The sequence below is a fragment of the Eutrigla gurnardus genome (genome assembly GCF_963514095.1).
Source record: "Eutrigla gurnardus genome assembly, chromosome: 18".
In the NCBI taxonomy this organism is placed as follows: domain Eukaryota; kingdom Metazoa; phylum Chordata; class Actinopteri; order Perciformes; family Triglidae; genus Eutrigla; species Eutrigla gurnardus.
Genome location: NC_139929.1, coordinates 6,483,817 through 6,510,948, shown reverse-complemented (window position 1 = coordinate 6,510,948; position 27,132 = coordinate 6,483,817). Strand labels below are relative to the sequence as shown.

Genomic DNA, 27,132 nt, shown 5'->3' with positions numbered 1-27,132 from the left:
ATTTTCTTGTTATATTTCTGGAATGATGTAAAGTTGTTTTAAAAATGATGACAATCTTTATCCATAATTTAGAGCACTTTGAGCTGCCTTTTTATGAATGAAAGGTACTTTTTTAAGACTATAATCCTGTGTGACTTGTAACTCACGTGGTGATCTGAGTCTCCATGAAGATGAGGATGAAGACCAGCAGGGCGGGCAAACAGCAGGCGAACATCATCCAGATGGGGAACGCGCCGTCGGAACCCAGAGGACTGATGATCCAGCCACGCTTCGAGGGACTCGTCACGGAGAAACCGCTGGGAACGTCCAGTTTCTGGACGGCGATTAAGAAGAAGATTGTGATCGTCTGTGTCAAACTTCTACATGAGAAGAAGTGGGAGGATGTGAGCGTTACCTGTGTGTACGTGTCGTCTAAGCTGTTATCCACCAGGACCATGATGAGGATGGCAATCGGGACGCCAAAATCTCCAATCATCCTGCGCAACTGAACACAATTTGATGATGAGTTTGAGCACAACTGGCAGCTTTATATATTATAAAATCAAGAACAAATAAAAACTAGCGACATTTTTTTTAACACTAACCTTTCCAATTTCAACTTTTAAGCCAGCATAGGAGACACGTTCTTAAAGGAACAGTGTCATATTTTGGGAAATACGACTCTGCTCTCATGTCTCTCTGTTTAATATCATCTACCGTATCTCAAGCTCACTAATTAACACCTTATTTTTTATTTATTTAGAGTATTTCCTATATTTGGACATTGTTGTAATATTGTTTTGTCAACTAAACCTCAAATGAGTCTTCATTTTATTTCAGAAGTTTGAAAAGATTGTCATCACTGATGGTGGGAGGTTCGAGGAAGGTTTGACAGATATGTGGGTTAATATAAAAGATTTCATGGTACAAGACCGATGTTTTAAAGTGAATTTAGCTCCTCACCCTTCCAGGGAAGAACGCACTGTTCTTGAACTTGCGCAGGTAGAAAGCAATGAAAAACGTCCCGGCCATGAGAACCAGAGAGAGCAGTGCGGTGTTGGGCTCGCCTCGGACCGCCGCCGCCGGCATGGTGAAGTTGCTCCCCGTGGCCGTGATGTTCCAGGCGTCCTCATCTTTTGTGCCGTTGACTGGGCAACCTTTCAGCGGGTGCTCCTTGAAAATCTGCCCGACGACACGGAGGATTAGAATTCAAAAGGCAGAATATTTCACAACACAAACATGTATGCACACATGAACATCCACTGCAATTACAATTTGTCGAGGGATTATCGTTTATCACTCTTTAAAAAGGTACCACAACCACACAAAATCCAAAATCATAAGCCTGGATAATAGTTAAACTCTTAATCCATTTAACTTTCAGGGCCAATTAATCACAAAAGATTTCAGGTGCACTTGTTAGAAAAACATACTCATTTCGACCCCGAGATTTGAATATTGGCCAAAGATAAGTCCGTTCGGTTTAGTGTCGGGGATGTGAACACGCAGCATGCCAACCAAAACGTCCCGTAATCAGGAGTTTCAAGGAGTACCTTGCCGAGCTTGACGAAGGTCTCGCAGATGAAGATGAGGGAGATGAGGAAGGAGAAGATCTCCTGGGTGAAGCGGGAGACGAAGCGGACCAGGAAGCTTCCCTCGAAGGCCACCGTGACGACCACTATGATGATGAGCCAAAACCCGATCCAGACGCGGCCCGTCAGGTACTCCATCTCGTTCGCTTTGCAGAACTGTGAGGAAGCGGAGCCAAGACAACAAATCACCCACTGGAAAATGTTCACAGCAGACATGAAAACTCACTTTAAAGTTGTTTTTTTTAATTAAAAATCATATTTTCTAACTCAAATCAACAGCAAGGATACAACTTTTTTTTAAATCAACTTCCAGGAAACGTCATAATATCTAAATCTTATCCTTTTACTTTGTTATTGTCATTTATAGTGGTTATTAGCATACAAACACACAATTCAAATGATTAGGAAATACATGATTGTATGTTAATTTAAATACCCTGCATTAGTAGTTTTAATAATGTATTATAAGCTGCTTGGAGCCAACGTTCGTATCTATTTGATATTGCTGTGAAATCATCAAGTTATTGCCAACGACTGCATTTGAACACATGATAACGTTATAATTTCCCTTCGCCTCATCGTCATGTGAGTCAGCTGTTGTTGTTCATTAACTTACGCTGTAGAAGGCTTCTTCAAAGACCAGCAGGGGTCCAGAGAAGCCCACAACGAGTAGCGGCTGTGCCCCGAGCAAGCAGAAGATCACGCCCTGCACCGCCGTCGACACAATCAGCTCAGAAACACCGATCAGACCTTCTGTCTTCTCACCTAGCAGCGGACAAACACAACAAATTAACACGGTAACGGACACCGTCGAGGTGTAAAGGCTCGTCAGTAGGTTCCGAACCATCACGGCGAGAACATGAAAGGGGTTTTGACATACGAGACGACAAAAGCGTGAATCCACAGAAACTCGACCCCGTGTGCAACTCACCCAGAAGGCCTCCAAATGTTATGGCTGGAGAGAGGGCTGCGAAGTAGATAAAGATAACGGCCGCCATGCACTGACTGTTCAGGGCGTCCTTGAAGTCGCTGAGGTACTTTGGGTAACGGCGCCGCACGTCTCGTACCAGTCCACCGAAGGGACGTCCGGTGCGCTCTAAAGGGTCGTCTGACTTTTTCAAGGGTGTAAGGAGAGCCTCTGTGTAGGAGGAGGTTATTAATTACAGTAACAGGATGCAACCGATTCCTTTGATAAGGCCACAGGCGACATGTTTTACCTTTCTCTTCAAAGCTTTTCGGCTCCTTGGCCAGTTTGCCCCCCTGCTGCGCCCTCTTGTGCAGCATCTCCCTCTGGAAGCGGGCGACGGAACGCAGCAGCTCATCGCCTCCCATCTCCGAAGGCGGCAGCACGATGCTGCAGTCCAGGAAGCTGTTGATGGCGTTCAGCAGGTCCTGCCTGTCGTCTGCCAGGTACGCTGCCTCGTGGAATTGCTGTGCGATTCAGATACAAACAGATGTAACCAATGAAACACTACTATATTCAAACAGAGCAGTTTGTAGTAGAGATATTAATAATTAACCATTTAAACTGCTATCAGTTACACAGTTAAACGAAATATTAAAGATTAAAGATTAAAAATTCTTCTTCGATGTCTACGGCTTGCTCACCTTGTCAGACATGAGTGTGGAGATGGAGCGTCCTATCTGGTGATAGTCCATGCTGGTGGTGGGGGGTCCCAGCAGGACGAACAGAAACCTGACCGGCACGGGGACCTCAAGGACGGACTCCAGCTCCACGGCCTCCTGCAGCCGCACAAAGGCCATGGTGGGCTGCTCCAGGAAGTGCACACTGCCTGGGAGACGGGCAGGACGTAACGGTCAACGTACAGCCTCATACTGAGCACGAGTGATTCCAAGTTGATACCAGATTTTAAATTAAGCGCGTGTGGTATTGGAGACTCACCCACAAGGACGACGGTGGCCTCTGCATTTTCAGGAATCTTCTCCAGCAGCTTCAGCTCGTGTTTGGATTTGGACCGATGCATGCCGGACAACAGCGTCGGCTCCTTCAGCTGCAAACGCGAAGCAGCACGAGAAGCACATTCAAGATAACGACGAGTACTTATGAGTGGGAGTTTTTGAGGACACCTCAGCACGAGACTCACCTGGTTGTCGTTCTTCTCCATGTCGACGCGTGTCTCGGTGTCGCCCGCGGTGTGGACGGGGCCCATGAGCGGGTCGGTCACCAGCGGTTCTGGCTGATGGCTGTGATTGGCACTGTGGTGATGCGTGATCAGGCTGCCCAGGCTGGCTGCAGAGATGTTCCTGGGGAAAGGGCTACTGTGCTCCTTCTCATCGCTCGGGTGACTAGGGGAGGCAGGGAGAGGAAGAGAGAGGGTGAGCAGGAGGAAGAGAGGCAGCATCCAGGCATGAAGCCACCTAGTAGCAGGAGGTGTGCAGCAGCGAGAGAAAAGTCAATTTAATCGCTGTCTATCATCGTAACAGTATGAGAGTGTATGAGCTTTGAAAGTCAAAGTGTAGTCTTGTGTCAACACGCATTACAAAGACACAAACATTAGTTTCCAGCTTTTTTTTGCAGGTTATCCTCATTTCTCCAACCTCCAATTTCCTGTCTGATACTGAATAAACATATCTAAAAAATAGATTAGAGCAAATTTAAATGTTTCTCCTCCCTTTAATAATCCTACAATGGTTAAATGGCAGCCTTTCATAGTGGAAAAAGGAATATTACTACACATAAATCAGGGGGATCCTGCGCTTTTTGAATGAGCCAAATCTATCAGTGAAGCTGAATTCCCCTTAGTTACTTAATATCCTCTTAAAGGGAAATCACTGCTCGTTTGTCGCAGTCCGGAGCAGCAGGTCACCTGTGTTTCAGCAGCAGGGCCCTCAGGACATTGGCTCGGTCCTCAGCTTTGATCTGGTCAGAAATTATCATCTGCTCCACCACCTGATGGGCGATGCCAGGCAGGGTCTTCTGGTCCAGGTCCAGCAGCACCGCACCTGTGGACACATGCATACTGAGCTCAGTGGCCTATGAACCGCATCGCTGACTTTGAGGCTTAAAAAGTTCACTCGGTTTTTCCATCACTTACCGTGCGAGATGGTCTTCCGGAGCTCCAGCAAACTGCGGAACGACAGCGAGGCCACGTGAGGTTTCCCCCAGCGGTCGGTCTCCTCCTCCACGTCCTCCTCAAACTTGATCCATCGAGCGGTCTCCTTCCACTGCATCTCCTGGTTCTTGTCCATCGTCAGCTCATTCAGTTCCACGAACACCTGGAGACGACGTCGCACGGGTGAGATGGAGGACATCCATGTTGTCCACACACAACGACATGCATGTTTAGCATGGGCCAAATATTGAACTCAACAGCCAAAGCACTTTGTATTTAGCCAGTGGATTCAGTGGAGCATGTTGCTCGTCAACATCAGGAAACAGACTCCATGCTGACAAATCTTGCCCATGTTATTATCCTAGAAGTACAACTTCTGAAAAGGTTGCATCAAACACAGAAAAACAGCCGAAAAAGTCACTAAAAAGACACTAAAAAGTCAGAGTCTCTCTGCATCAAATATCTGTTAACAGCATATTAATTGAACACCATGCTGGTCAGTCGCAACCCTCTGTGAGATGAAGACCAAAAACAATGCGGGAGAACACTCCCTCCTCCGCATGCCTGTGAAATCACGCTCACACGGATCAAACCTGACGCCGGCCGGTCGCCCAGCCTCACCTTCTTGTACTGAGCCATTTGCCCGGGGTCCATGCCCATCAGGACGCCTTCAGGCCGCGAGGCGGAGCGGAACACAACCACCGGTAATGACTGGAGGAGCGAGACGGTGCAGGAGAGGACTCAAACACAACCGGCAGCGGCACAAAAGGACTAGACCCTCACGTTTACACACTGACCCACAGGTAACTCTTCCTCGTCACACACGCCTGACAGGAACCTGTTGTTTACCTGGGCTGCTGGGGGCTCAGGGCTGTGTGTGAGAATGTGTGTGTGTTAATAAAACATAGCTCTCTCTCTCGCTCGCTCTCTTTCAGGAGCTCTCAGTGTCTGGTTACCTAAGCTTCTCTCTCTCGCTCTCCCCTCTTTTTTCTTCTCCGTGTGTGAAAGGAAAGAACTCATTCATTCATTTTTAATGGTCTCATTCCTTCCCTGTCCCATACACAAAAAAGACACTAGCCAGTGCAAAATTTGAGATAGGGAAAGAAGGGAAAACATTTCCCAAAATATGCTACAATTTATGGTTACATTTGTAATCACGAATCACAGACTGAAGCAGAAAATTAAAAAAAATAAAATAAAAAAAACCCCCAAAAAACGTCCTTGAATGGCAGCTTTTTGTGGTTGTTGGAAACGACCACATGACCTCATAAATTAATCAAGGGTTGGAAAAAGATATCCAAGATTAGTGCCACATTTTAAAAACAAGTTTCTGATATCTTCTAGTCCAAAAGTTTGATTGTAATCGCTTAATTTCACAGTTTGAATATGAAAATGATCTTAAGAGGTCGCCCTCGTTTTGAATTCTGGTGACGAGTTGATTCTTGTTTACATTAGGATCACAAATTGTGTTTTACAAGTTACCGAAACTAAAAGAATCTAACCCAGCCATTTAAAGGAATACATGAAAAGAAAATGTACATAATGACGAGGTTTAAAAACATGACAAAAACCATCAAACTCGGCGTCCTGTGTCCTGGGGACGGACGCCAAGCGAGCGCTGTAACGCCTCACCTCATGTGGAGTTCGGTCCTGCTTGCGGCTGCGAGTGGTCGGCTCTTTGTGGTCCTTGCCGATGTGCACCACTTGTCCCTTGGTGCTCTTTCTGACAAGGTGTCTACGCACTCCGGGGACATCTTCGAAACGATGACCTGGTGGAGAGGACAGGTGAGATGTTTTAATGACTTTAACAAAGCATAACCAACTCTGGCTGCACAACTTTACAGTCTCATCTGATGCTTCTGCAGCACTCGGCATGCACACATTGACCTTGCACCCTAAGTTCAAATCTCAGCCCACCGGGTCACAGAGGGCCAGACTTTGCTTTGGTTTCTGTGGTCCCTCAGCTGGGAGTAGAGTTACTCAGGCTGGCATTCCACCAGGCGCTGAAAAGGCTGTGGAGAGAGACATCTGATGGCACGGATACAACACTGCGAGTAGGAACTGTCCGACCAGGCGTTAAGCTTTCAAAGATAATAAAAAAAAACACAACTCTGCTAATTCATTCAACTAGAACACACAAATAGTCAGAGCTCAGATGTTTTTGCTTCGAGAGATGCAACGAGCATCTGAACTAGGCTACAAAAAGAAAACCCTCCAAGAATACCAATAGCCTTACCTTTATCAGAGCTTGTGTGTCCTATGAAACAAACAGTGATGCTTTTAAGGTTCTTCATCAATGTTTCAACTCATTGTGAAAAAAAAACAGTCAAGTTTTTCTGTCCAAAACTGAGGTTTTCAGCTGCTGTCCTGCTCATTCTTACTTCGAGTAATGTCGTCTACGGTTTGGGGCAGACCCTGCAGGAATATTAGGCCTGATTGGCATGCAGCTCTTGAAGGAAGAGGAGGATTTGTGGTGGGCGTCGGGGTAAGTGCTGGCACCGCCGTCTGACTACGTGATGCCCCCAAACTGGAGCATGCAACTTGTGGCGTCGCCACTTCTTGACCGGCGCCTGACCCCACTGAAACCATCAGAATGCATCAGTGAGCGGAGGTGTTAATTCGCTCAGGTCGGACAAAAAGGGGAGGGACAGTGATCTAATAATTCCTATTGTTGAGCGGCAGCCAGAGACAGAGCCACTTTCCCAGGATGATTTACGGTGGCGGGAAGCAGATTAAAGAGGACACGGAATAAGTGGCGATGAACCTGTCGGGAGGCCCGACTCCGACCATGTCACTAAGCCCCATAATGGTCAAATATGTGGACAATATCAAGCCCGTACCTCCGTCCACAGCCTCTTTATTTTGAGTCCACTTAACTCATCCCCTCGTTTCATTCCACTAATGATTAAAGGTTGTGCACCGAGCTCCGGGTTTCACAATTAGCCACCGTTGTTGGCTCAGGCTGGAGTCCAGGGGCCTCAGCTGACAGCGGGAACAGCTAATTTAATAATGTGGGTCTGTCTGTCACACTCTCTGATAAGCTGCTGCCCTCTGCTGAGGGGTCGCCTCCCTGACGTAAATCTCCCGGCCCTGAACACAAGCCCACGCTGGGGCCAGGGGCCGGGAACGTCAGAGGGCAGCAGGGAGCCGACTGCAATGTAGAAAGCACTGGAGGTGGGCCCCCGCCTTGCCCTCATGTTTCTGGAGGAACCTGAGCAGCAACAAATCTAAGACTTTGTTATTGTTGCAGTTGAATTACACAACAACAAATTTGGAGGTAACCAAGTTATAAAAAGGGGGCTTTAAAACTTGAATTAAGGCCTCACAGTTATGTGTGTCTGCCAACCATTCATGTGGTGTTTGTATCCAGGTCTGTCCAAAATGTCATCATATCCTATTAGGCATTTGTGTGAAATGTGATAACGATTATGAATTTTTTTGTTCACATTCACATATTTGGAGAAAATGTAATAATCATAATTCCTCTATATATAAATCTACATGTTGATTTGAATAATGGACTTAGGTCATTGTCAAAAAGGGTACAAAATCTGCTTAATTCACAGCCAGCCTGCGACCTTTGACCCATCTGGTGATGAGAATGCGTGTGAATCCATCTGTACTCACTCTTGATGCCGTCCAGGTCAGCGGAGGCCAGTGTCTGAGCCTCGCTCTCGTCCGTAGGGATGCGTTGGTACTTTGCCTGCTCAGCGCCCGTCATGTTGCCTGTGCGTCTGCGCTCCTGCAGGTCGTAGCCGCGGCTGGCGGAGGACTGCCGGGCCAGTGGTATGTGTTCAGGCGGCGCCGATTGGGGAGAGGGGCTGGAAGCGTCGGATGAGACCGGCTTACTGGTTAAAAAACGGAAAAAGAACACAAAGCTGTAGCTCAGCCATGGAAAATGTGTGGAATCAAGTTTAGTCCACAATAGGAGTTTTACATGTGAAGCTGGAAACAGAGACTAGAATTACATTTTTGTCCAGCAAAATCGAAAAATTACGTGTGTGCCAAAATAAAAGAAATTCCCTTGAGGTGTTCCTGAAATATAGGGTTCACGAGAATAAAACGGACAACCAGAAAACATACTGTAAGGCTGACTGCAGCGCGGATGCCTCGGACTCTTTTTAAACAACTCATTGCCACAGAACCACAAACATTCTCCTCGACTGCTCTCCTTTTATAGTCAATTTATTTTCCCCCCTAATTCTTGGTGATTTGGTTGTCGGAGGAATTACATCTCTATACTTTGGTTATCATCCCTTGATTGATGTACTACAGCCCACTAACTCTGCTCCTAATAAAACAGGCTTGCATCTCCCAGCTCAAAAACACTCTGAAACCCACACAGAAACTATAAAAATGTGTTGCTGCAAGAAGAAAAGATGTGTGGACAATACAGATCCTTCTAAGCACTTTTCAAATAAACACAATTAACTCACCGTCCTTTAAATGTCAGTTGTCCGCAGCACTTAAAAATCACTTTTCCCAATCAGTTTTCCCGTCACACAACGATGTGTTATAAAACAAATCCAATGCTTTTTAATCGATTGACAACAAGCAAAAGGCAGCCTTTTCCCAGCCCAGATGAAACCCTCTGGAAGTGCAACAGTAAATGTCATAGATGGAGCCTGGGGCTGCTGAGGTGTGCTGCGTAGTCTATAGCGACAGGTGATAAATGGGTCTCTGGGGAGAGGATTACTCGGGCCCATCAGATCAGGCCCAGCAGGCCCACTGGATGCCGGAGACATGGTAACGTACAGCGTGTACCTCACTGGCCAATCAAAAAATATGCCTGTCTCACCCAATCAGATCTTCTGAGAGAACATTTCAGCAACATGGCAAGCATGCAATCATCACAGCAGGTAAGGCATGGTTAGAAAGCCTCTCCAGCCTGCTTTTTGTAGTCCAAGAACTAGACCTGACTCACTCTGAGGAAGTTGCATCTTCAGCAGCGGCTCCATCCGCAGACAGCGGCACGATATCCAGCTCGCGGGTGGAGTGAGGGCTCTCTTTGTCACGTTTGGCCACATGATCTTCATCCGAAAGGAAGAACTGCGGAGAGAATGCAGAGCGTCAGAGCACTGCTTATTGTAAAAACAGACAAAGAACCCAAAATACAATCCAAGAAGCACCTCTCCAAAGAATGTGTGAAAGATGGACATGTGATGGAGAAACGTGTGTTTTCTTTGAAGGCAAAACCCTTCCCAGAAATGTGGAGACATTGATCTATTTGAATGTGAACAACCAGGTCGCCATCATATCTAGAACAGAAATAATCTATAGACACAAAGTCAGCACACTTTGAAATGTAAATACTTGCTTCACATGCCTTGTTGGTTTGTTTTCTCCCTCTCTTTTGTAAAATATGTTAAATTAATTAAACTGCAACAAAAACACAACGTGACAGAAAAGCTGAAGTGAAACAGACATGCAACACTAAAACAGATAAATGGTTGAATCTAGTCCGGTTTTAGCAACAACCAAACATGAAACCCACTGATGAATGATTAATACTACACTGAAATATTCATAGAGGAAATATTGTAATACTACAACAGTGAGGGAGCAGGTTGGGTATCAGAGTGTGGACATTTTGTTCAGGAACACATTCCTGAACGCTCATTCATCCACAACTTAATGTAAATCATATCGGACATTAAAGGTCGCTGTGAACCCGTTCACACTTGCATGGACAGGTTTTCTCATTCTCATTCTCATACTGGACAGTATGAGAAAACATTAAACCGATGTAGAAAAGCAAGCAATTCAACAGACTGAAAACATCAAACAATGATTACTCTGGTGTGTTGAATAAATAGAATTACAGTAACGTAGTAAAGACAACATATTTTATCAGGTAGACGTTTCTTGGCTCGATAGCAAGTAATTAAACAGATGCTGCTGGAGTTTAAGGAGGTTTTATTCAAACTTTGCCACCTTCCCTCTTTATGTTCCTCATAAAGTTATATTTACTATAAAAGGATCTTTGCTAAGAAATGTGTGTTTTGTCAGAAATTAATCGACAGATAGCTTTTTTTAAAAAACAAAAACACTTTTTTTCGGCTTTTCTAATGAGAGCATTTGCAGCCCTTTCTTGTTTAACATTACAGTGAAGTGGATACTTTTGGGGTTTGGTCAAACAAGAAAAACTCATAACAGAAAATAAATTTTAACTATTTTGACGATTTATAGGCAACACGATTATCAACACTCCACATATTTATCCCAAGACAATATGCTTTGCAGCCATAATTATGTAAAAAACGATATAATACAGTCATTACATTACGATTAGAATATCTTTCCTACGTATTTCTCCACTCATTCTTAACTTGGCGAATGATTACCTCCACATCTTGGACTTTCTCCGAATCGGATGGAGCGGAAGTGGTCTCTGTCCCCTCATCCTCCTCTTCCTCTTCATCCTCTCCCTCCTCTATGGGGCCACTGCTGGGAACATGGCTGCTTTTGTGATCTTTGTCCTTTCTCCTTTTCTTGTTGCTCTTCTTCCTGCGTCCCTCGGGGGGCAGTTTGGACAAAGGTCGGTGGATGTGGTGAGAGGAGTGACGGTGGTCTGGGGGAGAACATAAATCAAAAAGATACACAAACATGAGCTCATTTCATATTAAACTCATATTAAAGTGGGTTTTTTTTACATTTCCCTGGCTTGCTGACGTTTGAAATGCATTAAAACAACGCATGCTTACATTCGATGTCTTCCTCATGGTAGTTGTGGTGCTGTTCATCGGGCACGGCTGCAGCGGGGCTGAGGATCTGCTGGAAGCGCTGGACCCCCAAGGCCTTGTTCAGGTCCCCTTCATCTTCCTCTTCAGGGCGCGGAGTCCCATGTAGTGACGAGGCAGCGGGAGCCTCTGGCTGCAACACAACAAATTAACAAATACGTTAGGAAATAAATAACGATGTGAATAAATGCAGAGAAATAAAATTATTTCATCCGACTTCTTTCACAATAAGCTTTTTACTGCAGGTCATTTTCATTTGATTTCTGCAATAAAAAAAAGTCTGAAGTCCGTAGTGAACAAAGTCTATACTGTCACTACATCCCAATTCCTTACTACATACTAATAGTATACAGTATAGTCTATACACTGATCTTTACAGTATACTATTGTTGCAGGATTTATACAAGAAATAAAAATACAAAATGGTTTTATATACACAATATTATGCATGCAGTAAGTGAGCCATGCAAAGGCACTTCAGAATGTCAATTCAACTTAAAGAAAGAGCTAAATCTTAGTATGCAGTATGGATTTGGGCCACATCGTGTATTGCCTTTCACTTGAACCACCAGAGGGAGTTCTGCTTTCACAAATACTCCACAGTCAGGACATCGTGTGAGGCGTCTCGTGCATACCTTCCGGAAAATGTGCCTGGTATTGAAAACAATAGCCATGTGCTTTGATCGGTTACTCTTTTTCCACACTGTGGCATGACAGGGATCATGTGGCTGATAAGGGATCTGTTTTCTTGCAGCAGGATGCCGTGCCCTGCTGCGCCCTGCTCTGCCGGTGGGATGTTGTGATAAGGATCGGCTGCGGCGACACAGCAAGTGAATGGCCGCCGGCGAACAGAATTGTGCTGTAGTCACCTCAGGGCTGAGTATACGTTGCCATGACTACAGCGCAGGTGCCTCAGACCCTGCGGCGAAAACCCTTCCTGTGGCAGAACACGGGGACTACAAGTCATCTGATGCTGCGGCAAACGGTTCTCAGGCCACCCGACATGTCAATCATATATTAAGTGTTCTCCAGTGCTGCAGGGTGTAACGGAAAGCACGTGATGACTCTTCTCCCACCTGCAGCTCCTGCTTACTTTAATGCACAACACACAGCAGAAAGAGCCTAAAATGCACTGTAATTAAGAGAAATATTGTTTTTACTACATTTATCTGAGAGGCAGCTTTAATTACTTGTAACCTTTCAGAGTAAGATTTTGCATAAAGAAACATTTTAATTAACTTGCATTGTTAACAATTCCTAAAGTGCCTACAAATATATATCAAGACCCCCAAATTAAATCTGGAAATAATATATTAAATGAAATTAACTCTTTCCATCCACTTAAATCATTACAGAACAAGACCTGGTAGCTACTTATACACAACATACAGCAGCTTTGACACATGGTTTGTTCCACTTTCAGCACATTAAGCACATTGAATCCATCAAGACAAGAAAATGTGAACAGGAAACTCAAGAGCTCATCCCGACATTATCACACTTCTAGCTGCACAAATGGAAGGCATGTTCACAGAATGTGTGAAAAAAGGGATTCCCGTGACCCACATAACGTGCCGTTTTCACATGTCACACACAGCTGACAGGAGCAGAAAGCCCTGAAGTGAACTGTGGACAAGCTGAGAATTATGAGTAAAAAGAAAGACAGGTCAGCCTGTTAAGCAAACAGTCATTATTGACCCAAGTTTCAATTTCAGATAGACGGATAAACAAGAGTCTTAAAGAAATTAAAAAGTGTCTACATTCACCTCCATATCAAGCTGCCAAAGACAATTCAGCACTTTAAACCGCCAAAAAAAGCTGACCCTTTAAGTGGCAGAGCAGATTTCTAAGGGTCTAAATATATTGAAGAAGCTCGATAAAGTTGGTCAACAGTTTTGTCTAGAAATGGTTAATGAATGAAAAGAAAACCTCTTAATCTCTGCAGTTAGGCATCACCCTGCGTCACTATCTCAGTACTTCCAATATCTAATTCGATGACCAAAAAAAGCGTTGAGCACACGTATCCAATCCAGATGTGCGCTGCTACACAATCTGCCAGTTTATTTTCACAGAGCTCTCATTCACGTCCCGATTTCACAGTGGATCCCTAGAGGTGGGAGAGATGTGCGAGGGATTCTCGAGGAGGTGAGAGAATTTTCCACAACCGAAGCCATGTGCAAAAACAAGCCGAGGGGGAGCCGAGTAAAAAGCAAACCCCGACCAGACACCGAAGTAGGGACTTACCTCGCTCATGGCAACGTGAGCTTAATTGCAATCAGCGTTTCGGTGGCAACAAGCGTGACTGCCCTCCAACGTGACAAAAGTGGAGCTCTGACCCTCGACACCTCGATTAAGAACTGCAGGCAGGAGACATCCCTCTCCCCCCCCTGCTTATCAAGGCCTCGTGATGCCTTAATCAGAGCCCTATCGGCCAACCTGCCACCTTCACCAGTCTGCTCATTGTACCTGGGCAGAATAAACAACACTCTCTTGAGGACAAATGCAGCCTGAAAGGACAAGCCGTGTTTGAACAGCCAGGGACAAAACCCCACGTTGACATTCATCTCTACAATTTAACTTTGACACATGAAGCCTAAATATTGACCAAGTTGCTCTTAGTCAGTGTGCCTTGAAGGCAAGTGTGAACGCATAGGAACTAAACATTTACAATTTTCTAAAGGATGCATTTCTTGATGTCTAATATTGACCGACGTCATGTTAAGTAAGAGGCTGGAGTGACATTAGATTAAAATGTGGCGCGTGCCAGGTGAAACCACTAATGACTACTTTCTACAGACAAATGACTGAAGAAACTTGTTGTAGATCATTTTTCCAGTTAACAAAAAAATCCCAAGCTTAGCAATTCATTAACCAAATAAAATGGCGGTGTGTATTTTGAAAAGATTCCAAGTTTATTTCCATTCTTAAAGCTGAAATGCATAAGAGCAAGCATGTTTGTACCTGTCAAAAAGAGCAAACTCATCTTTCTTGATAAAAGTCTTATGAAAAGATCCCAATAAAGCAAAATATTTTATGGTCAGCAAAAATTCACCACTGTGTATTTCAGATGTTACACCTTAAGACCAATGCAGGACAGGAGGAATATTATTGGGCAGCTATGTTGTTAACCATGTTTACCGTCTTAGTTTCTTAAGTACAGCTGAGGCTGATGGGAATGACAGTTTTGCAGGTACTTTGTCATAAACATTTGACCTGGTGGTGGCGCTAGATGGTGATTAAAAGGCATCACCAAAGTCGTTATAATTCATCTTGGAGGACATGAACGTCTGCCCCAATTTCATAGCAATAATGGTTGAAGCAGAATAAAATTGTATTCTTGTTTTTTTAGGTTAAATGCATCTAAATTTGGTTGTACGTGAGAATAAGTTTAAGTTAAAGAGTTCATCTTGAGAAGGGACAGTTTTGAAAGGTAGCGTGCGAGTGCAGTTCCTGTGTTGCATCACGAGGTGGACACTCGGTTGTGCGTGGACGCTGCAGAGGAGATTATCTGCGTCGTGAAGTAGGCTCAAATCCTACACAGTCAGCATTTGGAGGGGGTAAGGGGGGCCGATAGGCTGCGGATGTCATAGTGATCAAGTCGAAACCGCGCGGCTGATGAGTCACTGCATTCCTGCATATCTTACCATGAGTCTGCAAGGTGATCCGGGTGCACTATATGCTCAGAGTTTTTTTTAATTGCGCTATGAAAAGCATGCGAGTTGTAACCCAGTTTTGTTCTCGGCCAACTGAATTTCTGAATTATGCAAGCAGTGATTTACACAACCTTCCTGTTACATCATTAAAAGGTTCGCCCTGCTCCAAATCATTAACGTCATACGCTCAATTTAATCAAGAGACCCTCCAGACGATCAGGGACTGGAAAACATGTCTCCAATTCGCTTGTCTTTGCTTCCTCTCCGGCGATACTGTTTGATTATATTTGTATTGGGAATTGGGCTTTTAGCAGTCAATGGCTTTATCATTTAATATTACGCAAACAGGGTTTTCGAGAGCCAAACCGAGAGCTCATTCGCCTGAGAGAGTGTTGTGACACCTCAGTATTTATCCACGTTGAAGATTTCAGAATGATGAACTGAGTCTGTTGAGCGAGGGGCTTCTGCAGAGGCTGCCAGATGCACTTCACAGGCAGTCTATGAGGTAATAAAACATGATAGGGGGGAGGGGGTGGGAATAACACCGGACTGATCTGATCCTTCTATCCGAGGTCCGATGGCTCACTGAGAGTCACTGATACGGTTGCACTTTAATATCAAAGGTCTAGACCGGTAGTGCCCAACTTCTGGAGGCTGTATATTGTGTGAGGTCCAAGATGATTAACGAGGAGAAACAGATTTTGATAAGGCAGATATAGATTTATGCTTTCAGGCCTAAAAAAATGATATTAATCTTTGTTTGAACTGCCCAGGATTTTTAGACTTTAAACCTGTGATGAGGCTTCACCCATAGAAAAAGACATAAACAAATAGTCCAATATTTGGGTAAATGCGCCTATTTGTATTCTTGCAGAGAGTTATTTGTATTTTTTAAAGGAATTATTAGAAATGCACTATCTATATATAGATTTGAAAGAAAAAAATACATTTAAGTGCCAAAAAAGAATACATTTAAAAACCGGCCAGAAATTATGACCCAGTTACTCAAGATAATCTACACTCATTTTCATACACTTACATGAAACTGTTCATGAAGTTTCATACATGAAACAGCTCACAATGTATTTTGGATTTGGGGCTGAACTGTCCCTTTAAGGGGGGACACAAACCCTAGACCTTTTTCATCCAACAGATTAGTTGCACTGATGAAATGCCCTGAAACAAGACAGTGAATCCCTACCAGCTCCAACAGAAACAAACCAAACAACTTTAAACTGAACCAGCAGCTTTCTGAATATTACGCTTGTGTTTTAATGAAAACCAGTTGAAATGCTGGCATGGCTCCCCTTTTCAACAAACCTTTTCATAATCCATCTGCTGACATTAGAGGGGTGGCTATCTGCGATTAGTGACGCATTAAGATAACATTACGTTGTAATTATTACCTTGGGTTTCCAACGCTTGTGAAAAGTCAATGAGCTGTTGACGAATTAGGACTGCATGTCAAGAGCGCGACGACCAGACTGAACATTAACCAGCTGCAAAGTTCGTTTTGAGGTTAACTTTACTTTAAGAATCAAAGTCGGGAGAAGAAAGTCAGTCTGCATATAGGCTTCTAAAACCTCTGTTTGCCCAGTGTAGGATAGCGTGTAACGACTGAACCCGAATGATAAGGAGAACACGCGTGAACACCGAGTCCTCTATTAACAAAGTCCTACTACTAAACAAACTCACCTTTACTGAATAGACGTAGTCCATCAAACGACACACAGCTGTGTCGCAGCAGCCTAAAATAAAACAACGTAGCTATTTTTACCTTTCCAAGGTCAAAAGTAAAAGTCAGAGACACGGGACCAGGGCAGGTCTCCCGGCTAAAAAGACGACATTCGTGAGTTTCACAATTAGCCCTGAAAAATCCAAACCGGATTATCTGAACTCACACACACACACACACGCACATTGTTAAGGAGATAATAATTAACTTGGTTGGAGTTGGAGCCGAGGGAACAACCAATAAGGCACTGTCATAAGGCAAACATTTTTATCTTTCGTGGGCTTCTTGGTCATCAGGCTACACGCTGGCGATTCTTACTATAGCTGAGTCGTACTGTAGTCCACAATCTCGACATGTTTTATGGCAGTCAACTGTCTTGCCAGCTATAAATGGAGATAAAGACATGAACAGGCTTGGCAGAATATCTTTAAGTATGTCAATGGACACCTTCTGTAAGAAAATAACGGTTGGCAAAGTATGATCTTATTTAAAGACAATGTTTTGTGTAATATATACAACTAAAGGGTAGAACATAGGCAAGACTATATTTTAGTTACTGTGAATTCAATGCATATACAACTCATGTAAATCCATAAAATATACACTAGAGAAAGAGAGATACAAATTATGGATAAGGTGGATTCAAGGGCCATAACCAACCGACTGTTAGCCAAGACAGGCAGGATTTAGTAAAAAATATATATATGTTTAAAGGTCAAAATAGATTACTGCCTGAAAATGGTTTGTTAGATGTTTGTGTTTAGATCAGCTGATGATTATCGCAGAAGGAAATTGAATTTTAAACTCAATTTGCACAAACTACGTCAAAGCAGATGTGTACTTCAGTGTGTGGATTCAAATAATGTTTAATGTTGTTGTCATATTATGCTGTTCAATTAAAGAAAATGTATAGAGAGCAAATAATGGGATCATATGAAAATAAAGTATTGACAGAAAGACCAGCTACGGTAGACCATTTATGTTACTCATGTTGAGTAGGGGGGCAGGTAATGTAAGATTGTTCTTCTCTGTGGAATATGTATTATGTCACATATTGTAGCTTATATTTTATGTGATATTTGGTCTGGGAAGTGTACACTGAAGTAAGGAGTAAAATAATAAATACTTCCTTTTAAAAGACACAGAACGAGTTAAATATGTTGATTTAGATTTACTAAATTACATAAAAGATTAAAAATGATGGGAAAATAAATGTAAGTAAAAAATGGTAAAACAAGAAATGGAATGGAGTTAATCCATGGCCTCTCTGTCTTTCTGCACTTCTTTCATGGATCAGCAGTTACAGTAAGTGTCAAATATCCATTTCCACCTCCTAAATACTCTGCATGCTATGTCTGGACTGGTGGGCTTGGATTTCAAACATAGACAGCACTTATGCTGTTTATGTCCCGCTGGCATGCAGGTAGATGCACTGGTCATCTGCACACAGTTGTGCAACTCTGGAAAAGGGAAGCAGCTGACAGAACACTGACACAAACAAAAAATCACAAAGCTTTGGGAAAGCAAGGGTTTCCCATATTGGTGTTGCAATGAAGAACAACGCAGCTCTGGTGCCAAATTAATCTACAGGACAGTCTGAAGAAGAACATGTGTTCTCTCAGTCAGGAATTCTCTCTCAGAAGAACAATAAAAAGGTATAGCTCATCAGAAAGAGTGGTCTTTTTTGCTCCCACCGCTCCACAAACAGCACTATTTCCACTTACCTACACATTAACCCACTGCACAGTAAACTCACTTCAATGTGGGCTGTTGAACCATAACCTTAACTCAAGTAAATATACGTGAGGATGGTGAATTAATAATAAAAATGCAATCCTTATTCCTAATTTCCTAATTTCCTAATTTCTGGAATGCAATTGAACACAATCCCCGGGATTCACCAACCGTGACAAACTGATGATATCTAACAATATGAGCATCTTCATGGGAGGATTTTTTCCATTTAAGCTTGTGATATTTTCTGCCTCAGCATCTTAATCATCCTTAAATGAACCCGTTGAGAATACGAGAGCCCCTTGAGCTGGGGAATGCAGCCGTCTTTGGCTGCTGACCAGGTGCCCTCTGGGCCGGCGTGTTTATCACATCAATCCCACTCGCAGCCACGCAATTATGTTTTTCATTACGATGTTATCTTAGGCTTTCCAACACTGACAACACATCGACTTAAAGAAAAGAGGAAGGAAACCGTTTCAGCTGTGGAACTGTTGACATTTCGCCAGCGCTAATGAAAAGGGAAATTCAACAGGAGCAGCTCTCTGTGCGGATCTCAAGTGCTCTTGAACTATTCTGAACATTTTTATTTTTGCTGTCAGGAGTACTGCATGTTACTGAGGAACTGGCTCTGGGACTAGATTTGTACACACATAGCTCTGGAGGGAACATCGCTGTCCAAAATACACACTCTGGTGCCAGAGGAGAGGGCGCTGATGCAGCATAAATCCAGCACAGAGAATATGAAATGAAGGAGAGGAAACTTTTATGCTACATAGCTACAGTCTCGTGCATGAAAAGACAATAAATGGCTAATTATGAAGGCCATATCCTGCTGAAGAGCATTTAACCTGGTTACCAGAGCCAATGTGCCTTTAGTAGGGTCGCAAAATGTTGAAATAACAGAAATAAAATTATTTGTTCATTTTATATTTGCCATATGCAGATAGAAACAAACCTTTTACCATATTTATTTATTAAGTAGCCCTTTGGCTCAGACAGTGTAACAGCGTTAGCAGTGATATGGGCTGCACGTGATTGAAGAATGCACTATGCGTGCAGAGGGTTAATTCCTATTTAATATAATACTGGAGGATGATCTGTACATGTGATGCAAGAGTGAATGCAGTGAATAATTACAACTCAGTTAAATGGGCATACTTTAACCAAGGCATGCCACATGAGCTGGATTGCTTTTTAAGTCTATTTTCTGATTGAATAACTTCACTTTTAGAAAAAAATATCATTTTTATATTGAAATTGTTCAAAATTCACAACATATCTGACCTTAACTTCCCATGGAAAATATCATTTGCAAACCATTTGCCACCCTACTCATGCGTTCTATCATGTGGCTAACAATGCCTGACCTGACGGGGCAAACTGAGGCTTTTCTGTGCGCGGCCGTGTGGACTTACGCTGTGAATAACGGATGCCACGGCATCTGTAATCTGGTTGGGAGCGCCGGGGTTGCTCATGGCTCCGCAGTGGAGTTGCTGCTGGAGAGGTTCTGGAAAGCTGGTTCTGGGATCGGTGAGGCTTTAGCCCTTCTCTTTCTCGCTGGGACTCAGACAGCTTTTGGGCAGCATAACCTGGAGACAGATACGGATCCGGGGGGTTAGTCCGCATAAATCTGAAGATTTATAACATGAGCCAGACAAGGCGCTGTGCTGTGGGCCAGTAATCCCTGAATATGAAGTGTAAGTCAGAAAGTATAATAACATTGGTGTGTTTTTAATTGTGTTTGCTGCCTTCTTTGCTCCAGCACAATAGATATGATGTTGTAGTGCTGATTTTGGATTTATATTGGATGAGCAGTGAAGGACTTGAACCCCTTCTTGACCTCCAAACATCTCAGCAGGAATACAATCTTAAAACCTGGACTGCTATATAACAAAGTGACTGTTGATATCTTTGGGTCACAGACGTCTTTCATTACCTACAGACTTTTGAGATTATGCTACTTTCTCTCCTAGAATGTAAGTAAGGGGAATCGGCCATGCTTGCAGCTCTAGGCATTACTTAGACACAGCATTGCTTTGTGCTACATGCTACCGTGAGCATGCTAACATACTCACAATGGCAATGCTGCTGGCACTTGACCTCATAAAGTGCTGTTCTATGTACTGAAGTGTAAGCCAACACACAACATGCTTCATTGGAGGCCCATACGGAAGAGTAATCAACAGTTTCAGGATTTCCTGGAAGCCCCTCAAGTACCTTTGAGCTCCCAGACCCACTTCCGAAACACAAGGGGCCCAAACCGAATGACGTTTTTATGATGACATGGAAATACTGGCGTTGAGGCACGATGGCAACAATGGTGCCTTAACGGCATCATACTTTTACAAACAATGGCACCGTGTCTATTTTCGTTTATTTGATCCTTGATTTGGAGCCCTGCAGCACTTCCTCGCCGCCATTCAAGGTTATTGACCATTAGAGCCAGATAAGGGCCAGATAACACTGTGCTACTGTGCTGAGGACCCTTTGATAAGCAGTGGCACGAGCCTCCGCAAACCTCCGTCACTCTCAAGTCACCCTTGGACGACATGCAACCACAGGGACAGAAGTAATATGCTGCCTGGGAAAAGTGCCATTTACACAGAAATATAGAGCTCGATAAAATATTTTGCAGTTGAAAAACATACTAGGCCCCCAAATAGTCTTAGCATTTATGGAAATGTCTTCAACAGCAGCGTAGCTAGGAGAACTGTGGTTTTCCTTCAGTGCAAAAGCAGGCGAGGGCGCTCGTTTGGTTCACTTTTCAGTGTCACACTTACAAATCATATTCTGGCTCTCTGACAGCAGCTATCAGAGAAACGATAAGCCTCCCTGCTGTCTGACTGCAATCGTATCAATGACCTTGTTGATGGCGAGGGATTTCTAAGAAGGTCTACTCCTCTAAAGCACAATCAGTGGCAGAGAGATTGAACGCAGTGCAGAAGTATGTCAGACTGGTTCTTACATACTGGACATCACCTGCCAAGGAGACCCAAAACTGGCACACCAAGCGGACTACACAATGTTTTGGCAACGCTCCTCGTTTGCTATGCCAACATGGTAATTACTGCGCCAAAATGTTAATTACATTCCAACAGCTGTTCTATTCAGAATTACAACTTCAACTGGTTTCAGACCGTTTGTAGTCGGTGCGGTCGGGTCGATAAAAAGGAGCCTATTGGAGTTAGCTCGGGTGTGTTTGAAGATTACTTTCTCAGTAAACCTAGAACCCACCACTCTGGAAGAGGCAGGACGGCCTACACAGGGATAAAGTTACTGAACCCTGGGATCCTGGGCAAAAAAGCATGGGAACCAGCTTATCTAACACAGGGCGTGGCTGTAATAATACAGACAACAATAATCAGAAGAGGAAAGCAATAATGCTAATTGTCTTTGTCAGCATCCAGATTTAATAATTTAAAAAAACATTGTCCTTAATGATTTAAAATGTTCTTGTCTGCAATCAGTAGGAGGATTGAATAAAAAAGGAACTGGTGTTCTCTTATGTAATAACTAAAAGGACAAAAAGGACATGGATAAACGCTGACAGTGCAAGAGGAAGTGAGGACAAGATGCTCTGAATTTCCCCTGGAAGCAGTTTATCATGTCTTTCCAGAATGATCCAGAAAAACAAAACAAAAACATACTCTTCCTAAAAGAAGATGACGAGTTTGGGATTTTTTCCTTTTCTTTCCTCTTTTCAGTCACAGCCTCAAATGTGTGCACACGAGGCTTTGGGAAAACTATCCTTCTGGGAGGAAGTAAGTATGAAAACAGGAAGAAGGTAAGGAGGAGCTGTAAACGTATTAAAAAAAATAGAAACAGGACACTGGGATTCTTTCTGGTGTAAATAAGGTCAGTGTACGTTTGGACCAGACCTACAGTATATTCCAAAGCCAATCTGGGTTAATACAAAATGTCTCAATGTCTACCTTGTGACATTATAGGTTAACGAAGCCTGTCGCAGCATAACGAGATGTCAATGTTCATCCTTCCCTCCTACAGAGAAGATATATAATCAGATCACGTGTGGATATGCTACCTTTGACCGAGTGGAACTGTCATCTACAGAAAATAAAAACCAACTACTCTGATAACGGATGTATCTGGCATATGAGCCTTAGATGGGGCTGATAGTGAGTGACCTGCTATCTACAGTTTCTGGAATAACATATCGATTCTGAGGAGCGAAGATTTCCTATAAAACAACAAACCGACCTAGTATAAAACTAGAATATCACCCTACTATTACCCTCCTCACCTGAATTTCCCTGAAAAGAGTATTTTCTTTTTATTTGTAATATAAGGCACATTTCAGATAACTTTGAAGGAGAATAAAATTTGTAACCCTGACGCTCAAATCAGTGTCTTGCATTCAAGGTAAAGGTCATTTCTTTAGATATAAGAACAATGTTGCAGAAATTGGGGACTCAGATATTCAGAGGAGAGCGCTACATCTCATCTCTCAATCTCATGTGACCTTTGGGGTGAAAGATGGACAATGAGCACAAAAACTCTTTGTCTTCTCATGATGACATTAACGGAGAGAAGCGAGACAGTCAGACGACAGGACAGAGGTTATGTGCCGAGACTCGGCTGCACGACAAGAGACCACATGTGTGTTAAGCCAATGATCTGCCAGGACACCCAGTCAGGCCCGGCTTCAATCACGCAGCTTGGATGCCAGTATCGACCACAGGCGGTGTGATTATCTACTAATTCTATCAAAAAAGGGCATATTTAAGGAGCAGTTCAATAAAATACACAAACTGCCAATAAAAATGCCTGTCCAGAAATAGCAGCTTGATCATCACGTCCAAACCTCAACCAACGCAACGGCCTGTACTTATAAAAGCAGGACAATGACAGGGAGGGAAGGAGTGGCCAAAAGGTTTCATTAGAGAACTGTGCTGACGGTGTGTGTGACTCAGTCGTTTCATTTTAGCAGACAATGCTCGTTTAAAAAGGAATCTATTTTTCCCCCGATTGTGTCGTTGTCTCCAATGACGTGAAGATCATTTGTGGCCTTCAAGTTTTATCTAACACAATAACATGCTGTAACGTTCCGCCGTGAATTTACAGAATCAACGGCAGCATTATCGCCGGCACAAGATCTGATGTGGGAAACAACGTGTACGATAAACAATAATGGCTCTAGCACAGAGAAAAAAAGACACTAGAAGAAATAAGGTCTGTCTTCTTGTGTCCCTGAATGGTCATTTCTGATTCGAGCGCAGTATTTAGAGGGCCATCACTTCCCAAAAACATGCCCTTTAAAGGATCTAATTTAGGATTTATAAGAGTGTAAAAGCATGTTTGTGCTCCTAAAACTCAAGAGAGGAGCAGAGTTGTTTGAGGCAGTTTTCTGCTGTGTAACCTGTGTAACTAAGCAAGATTCAATCAAGCCCTTATTCAACGAACAGTAGGAATCTTGTTAAGGTTTGATTTGACTGAGCTGGTCACCTAATTGAGGACTAACCCATATAAACAAACAATGAATTAAACAGACAATGAATTAAAACAAGAAAAAAAATGAGCAGTTATGACAGTCTGACAAATAAGACAGCTTGACAACATAAATACAAAAAAAAAAAAAAGATACCCGTGTTTGTACCATACCTTTGTGTGCTCACAGCAGAGAGGCCACCGCAGACATTGTAGTGCAATTCTGAACTCTGCTGTGACGAGGGACCCGGGGGCTGGTCAGAGTGCAGGGCAAAAACAAACAGAGGGAGACGAGAGAGATAGAGAGACAAAAGAAAACGTGAGTTAGAAATGTGGAGCTGCTCATGTGAGGTCCGGTCAAGCCGAGTGCTCTCTCAGACCTACATGCACGGACTGATAGCAGCAGCCTTCCTCCTCGGGATTATGTTTCCTCCTCCAGCCTGCTGACAAGTAGCCATGTGACTCCCAGGACCCGTTCAACACTGAGTCAGAGGCTGCTGCTGCTCAGACACACAAATCTATCCGTCACACACAAATGACCTCAAACTTAAGGTGGATTTCTGTCTTGAAGAACCCCATAACAATGGGGGATTTGCATGTTTTAGTGCAGTGGTTCCCCCACCTGTTCGCCTCCTCTACAAAAACACAAAGCAACGGCACACTTGCAACTCTGGTTGCAAATGTCTACCAGTTCAATTAAAGAGAGATTATCCTCACTTTATTTGAATTCTTTTTATAGTCCTGAAAAAGTACAATTATCCAGTAATTCACTAAAGCGTTAAGAGGCAAGTTTGAAAAAATAAGCATCATTTTGTGGAGCAGAGATTGGCTTTTTCTGCTTTCCTCATCTATGAATCATCTCGCTGACAGCCATCACGCGACCCCTTGTGGAGGTCTCGACCCTGAGGTTGAGAACCATTAATTTAGTCCATTTAGGCCATGGATGTATAAACAACTGGATACAGCGCTGAAGTGGCGCCCCATTAATTCCTATTAAAGTTAAAACAAACTTTCAAGTATGAAATAACCCTTTTTTCCTGCAAGTGCATTAGCATTTCCATTAACGACATCTCCTGGCCTCGTTCTCATTCGCTTACACAGAGACTGGTGCTCTTCCTGTGGGGATTAAGGCGTACTACAACTACTAGTCATGCTAGAGTGATGTTTCATCACATGCTAACATGTTAAACTAAGATGATGAATGTAGTTTCCATTATGTTTGCTTAATATCAGCATGTTATCCTCGTCATTGTGAGCATGTTAGCATCTTGACGTTAGCGTTAAGGTAAGCACTGTGAGTTAACCTGGTTTGCATTCAGAGCGACGTAAGCCCTGTGTAACAAACTGCATTGAGCTAAATGCTAATGTGGCTATGCTAACATGCTTGTATGACAAGTCAGGTATAACATTTTGCGAGTTAATCCTCTTAGTTTAGCATGCTAGCATTTGCTAGCACTACACACAAAGCAATGTCATTAGTTTTGCAGGTATTTGGACATAGACAAAGAAAAATGGTGATGATATATAGAAATCATTATTATAATCAAAGTTCATCTAAAAGGGACCATAGAAATCATATCCGATAGTTATGCTATATTTAATTCTGGAAAAAAGTAAACAATGTTCCTCGTGTGAAAATAATGCATCGACTCTGAAAAGGCCTATTACAATCTCTTTCTCAACTGACAAAAGACATTCATGTTGCGATTGCAACACACAGACATTAGCTGAGTTGCTTGCAATGAAAAAGGCTTTCGACATAAAAAAAAAAAAATTCAAGGGTGACATGAAAGGGAGTGCCACAAAAGCCTGGTTTATAACCGCATACAAGCAAATGAATGACCTCTCTCATTTCAAACAGTACAGACTGTGAGACAAGGAGTGAGTCATTATGTCCTGGCTTTCTTTAGAACATTCTGCAACTTGACTTCTCATGAAGGGCAACTTTTCCAGGAAGCTGCTGAGCATCGGTAATGTGGTAAATAAGTAATCAATATCCTGAAAATAAGCAAAGCAATTGAATGCCGGCATTGTGTGTATATTAAGTTCAAGGCGAAACTAGTGCACATGAACTTCAGACATGTTTATAAATTTGCACAGGATGTTTATTCATGCATGCAGAAAATGAGTGGGAAAGCAATGACATGTTGCCTATTATACCGAAATTATTAACTCAACTTTTGATATAACTGTGGATGCTACAACACGGCATTTTAAGTACGCTCATCATTTTTTGTTCACCTGGACCATCCGCTTGTATTTGTATGGTTTAAGGGCAGACTTTCCTTCAAATACACCGCGGCATGCCAAAAGGCTCTTAGTGTATTTGGCAGTGGGGAAAAAAAAGCTTGTCATGTCATGGAGGAATCAACACTATTACACAATTAATCCCACCTAAAGTCATAAAAAGCCGCCAGATTAATTGTGTTTTGCAGCGAACAAAGAACGGTCCTGTGATCTAAACAAGTTGCTTACCCGCTCTCCAAATAATCAAGCGCTGCATTCCACATCAGCTTATATGAGCCTCAGGGCTAAAGAAATACCTCAGGAGGAACTTGACTGTGTGTGTGTGTGTGTGTGTGTGTGTGTGTGTGTGTGTGTGTGTGTGTGTGTGTGTGTGTGTGTGTGTGTGTGTGTGTGTGTGTGTGTGTGTGTGTGTGTGATATAATTGTTTGTCCCCGGGGATGAGGGATCACTGAGGAGTCACATGCGTGTCTTGCGGGGGAAAAGAAGCGCAGTCGAAGCCACGAGCAGCTAAAATTGAAGTCTGCATCAAAGTCTGGGGCTTTCCTCAATCCCCATAGTGTGCTAATAATAGCATTACCCACCGTGGTCAACCATATCAAGTGCCGTGACTTCATGCGTGCAAGGTCAATTGACAACTTTTTCCTAACCATGACCAACCGTTGATATGTATATTACACAACAAACGCCACAGAAGAGAAACACTGTCCTCATTCTTGTCGGCTTTTCAAGGTTCGAGGTCAATTTATTGTCACAAATGCTTTGGGGGCCAAATGAGGTGAAGTAAAGTTCATCTGTGCTATATGCAAACTATCTCCTGCACATTTAACGTTCTCACTGCCGAAAGAAATAAGAGTCAAATGCAATTAAACAAGATATTTTACACAATAAATACCTTTCGTCAACACAACTTGGAAATTCTCGCTCCAGCTTCTT

General features: G+C 43.1%; 1 protein-coding gene across 3 annotated transcripts in view; it reads right to left on the bottom strand.

Annotated features, from left to right (window-relative positions):
• The window catches only part of slc4a2b (solute carrier family 4 member 2b), a 28,369-nt gene extending 4,020 nt beyond the window's left edge, over positions 1-24,349 (bottom strand). The window contains exons 1-20 of one of the 3 annotated variants that reach the window (XM_084033121.1): positions 24,127-24,349; positions 19,923-20,096; positions 11,350-11,518; positions 10,990-11,216; positions 9,570-9,694; positions 8,273-8,493; positions 6,278-6,414; positions 5,267-5,356; positions 4,628-4,808; positions 4,400-4,535; positions 3,677-3,878; positions 3,475-3,583; positions 3,180-3,364; positions 2,789-3,002; positions 2,503-2,709; positions 2,188-2,336; positions 1,533-1,727; positions 943-1,161; positions 395-484; positions 147-313 (exon numbers count right to left, since the gene is read on the bottom strand). In XM_084033121.1, coding sequence (XP_083889247.1) covers positions 147-313; positions 395-484; positions 943-1,161; positions 1,533-1,727; positions 2,188-2,336; positions 2,503-2,709; positions 2,789-3,002; positions 3,180-3,364; positions 3,475-3,583; positions 3,677-3,878; positions 4,400-4,535; positions 4,628-4,808; positions 5,267-5,356; positions 6,278-6,414; positions 8,273-8,493; positions 9,570-9,694; positions 10,990-11,216; positions 11,350-11,518; positions 19,923-19,982 — 3,083 coding nt within the window. In that variant the 5' untranslated portion in view covers positions 19,983-20,096; positions 24,127-24,349. Of the gene's footprint in view, positions 1-146; positions 314-394; positions 485-942; positions 1,162-1,532; positions 1,728-2,187; positions 2,337-2,502; positions 2,710-2,788; positions 3,003-3,179; positions 3,365-3,474; positions 3,879-4,399; positions 4,536-4,627; positions 4,809-5,266; positions 5,357-6,277; positions 6,415-8,272; positions 8,494-9,569; positions 9,695-10,989; positions 11,217-11,349; positions 11,519-19,922; positions 20,097-24,126 lie in introns of all 3 variants that reach the window. The other 2 variants (XM_084033122.1, XM_084033120.1) reach the window with 2 other exon arrangements.
• Between the last annotated feature and the right edge of the window lie 2,783 nt (positions 24,350-27,132).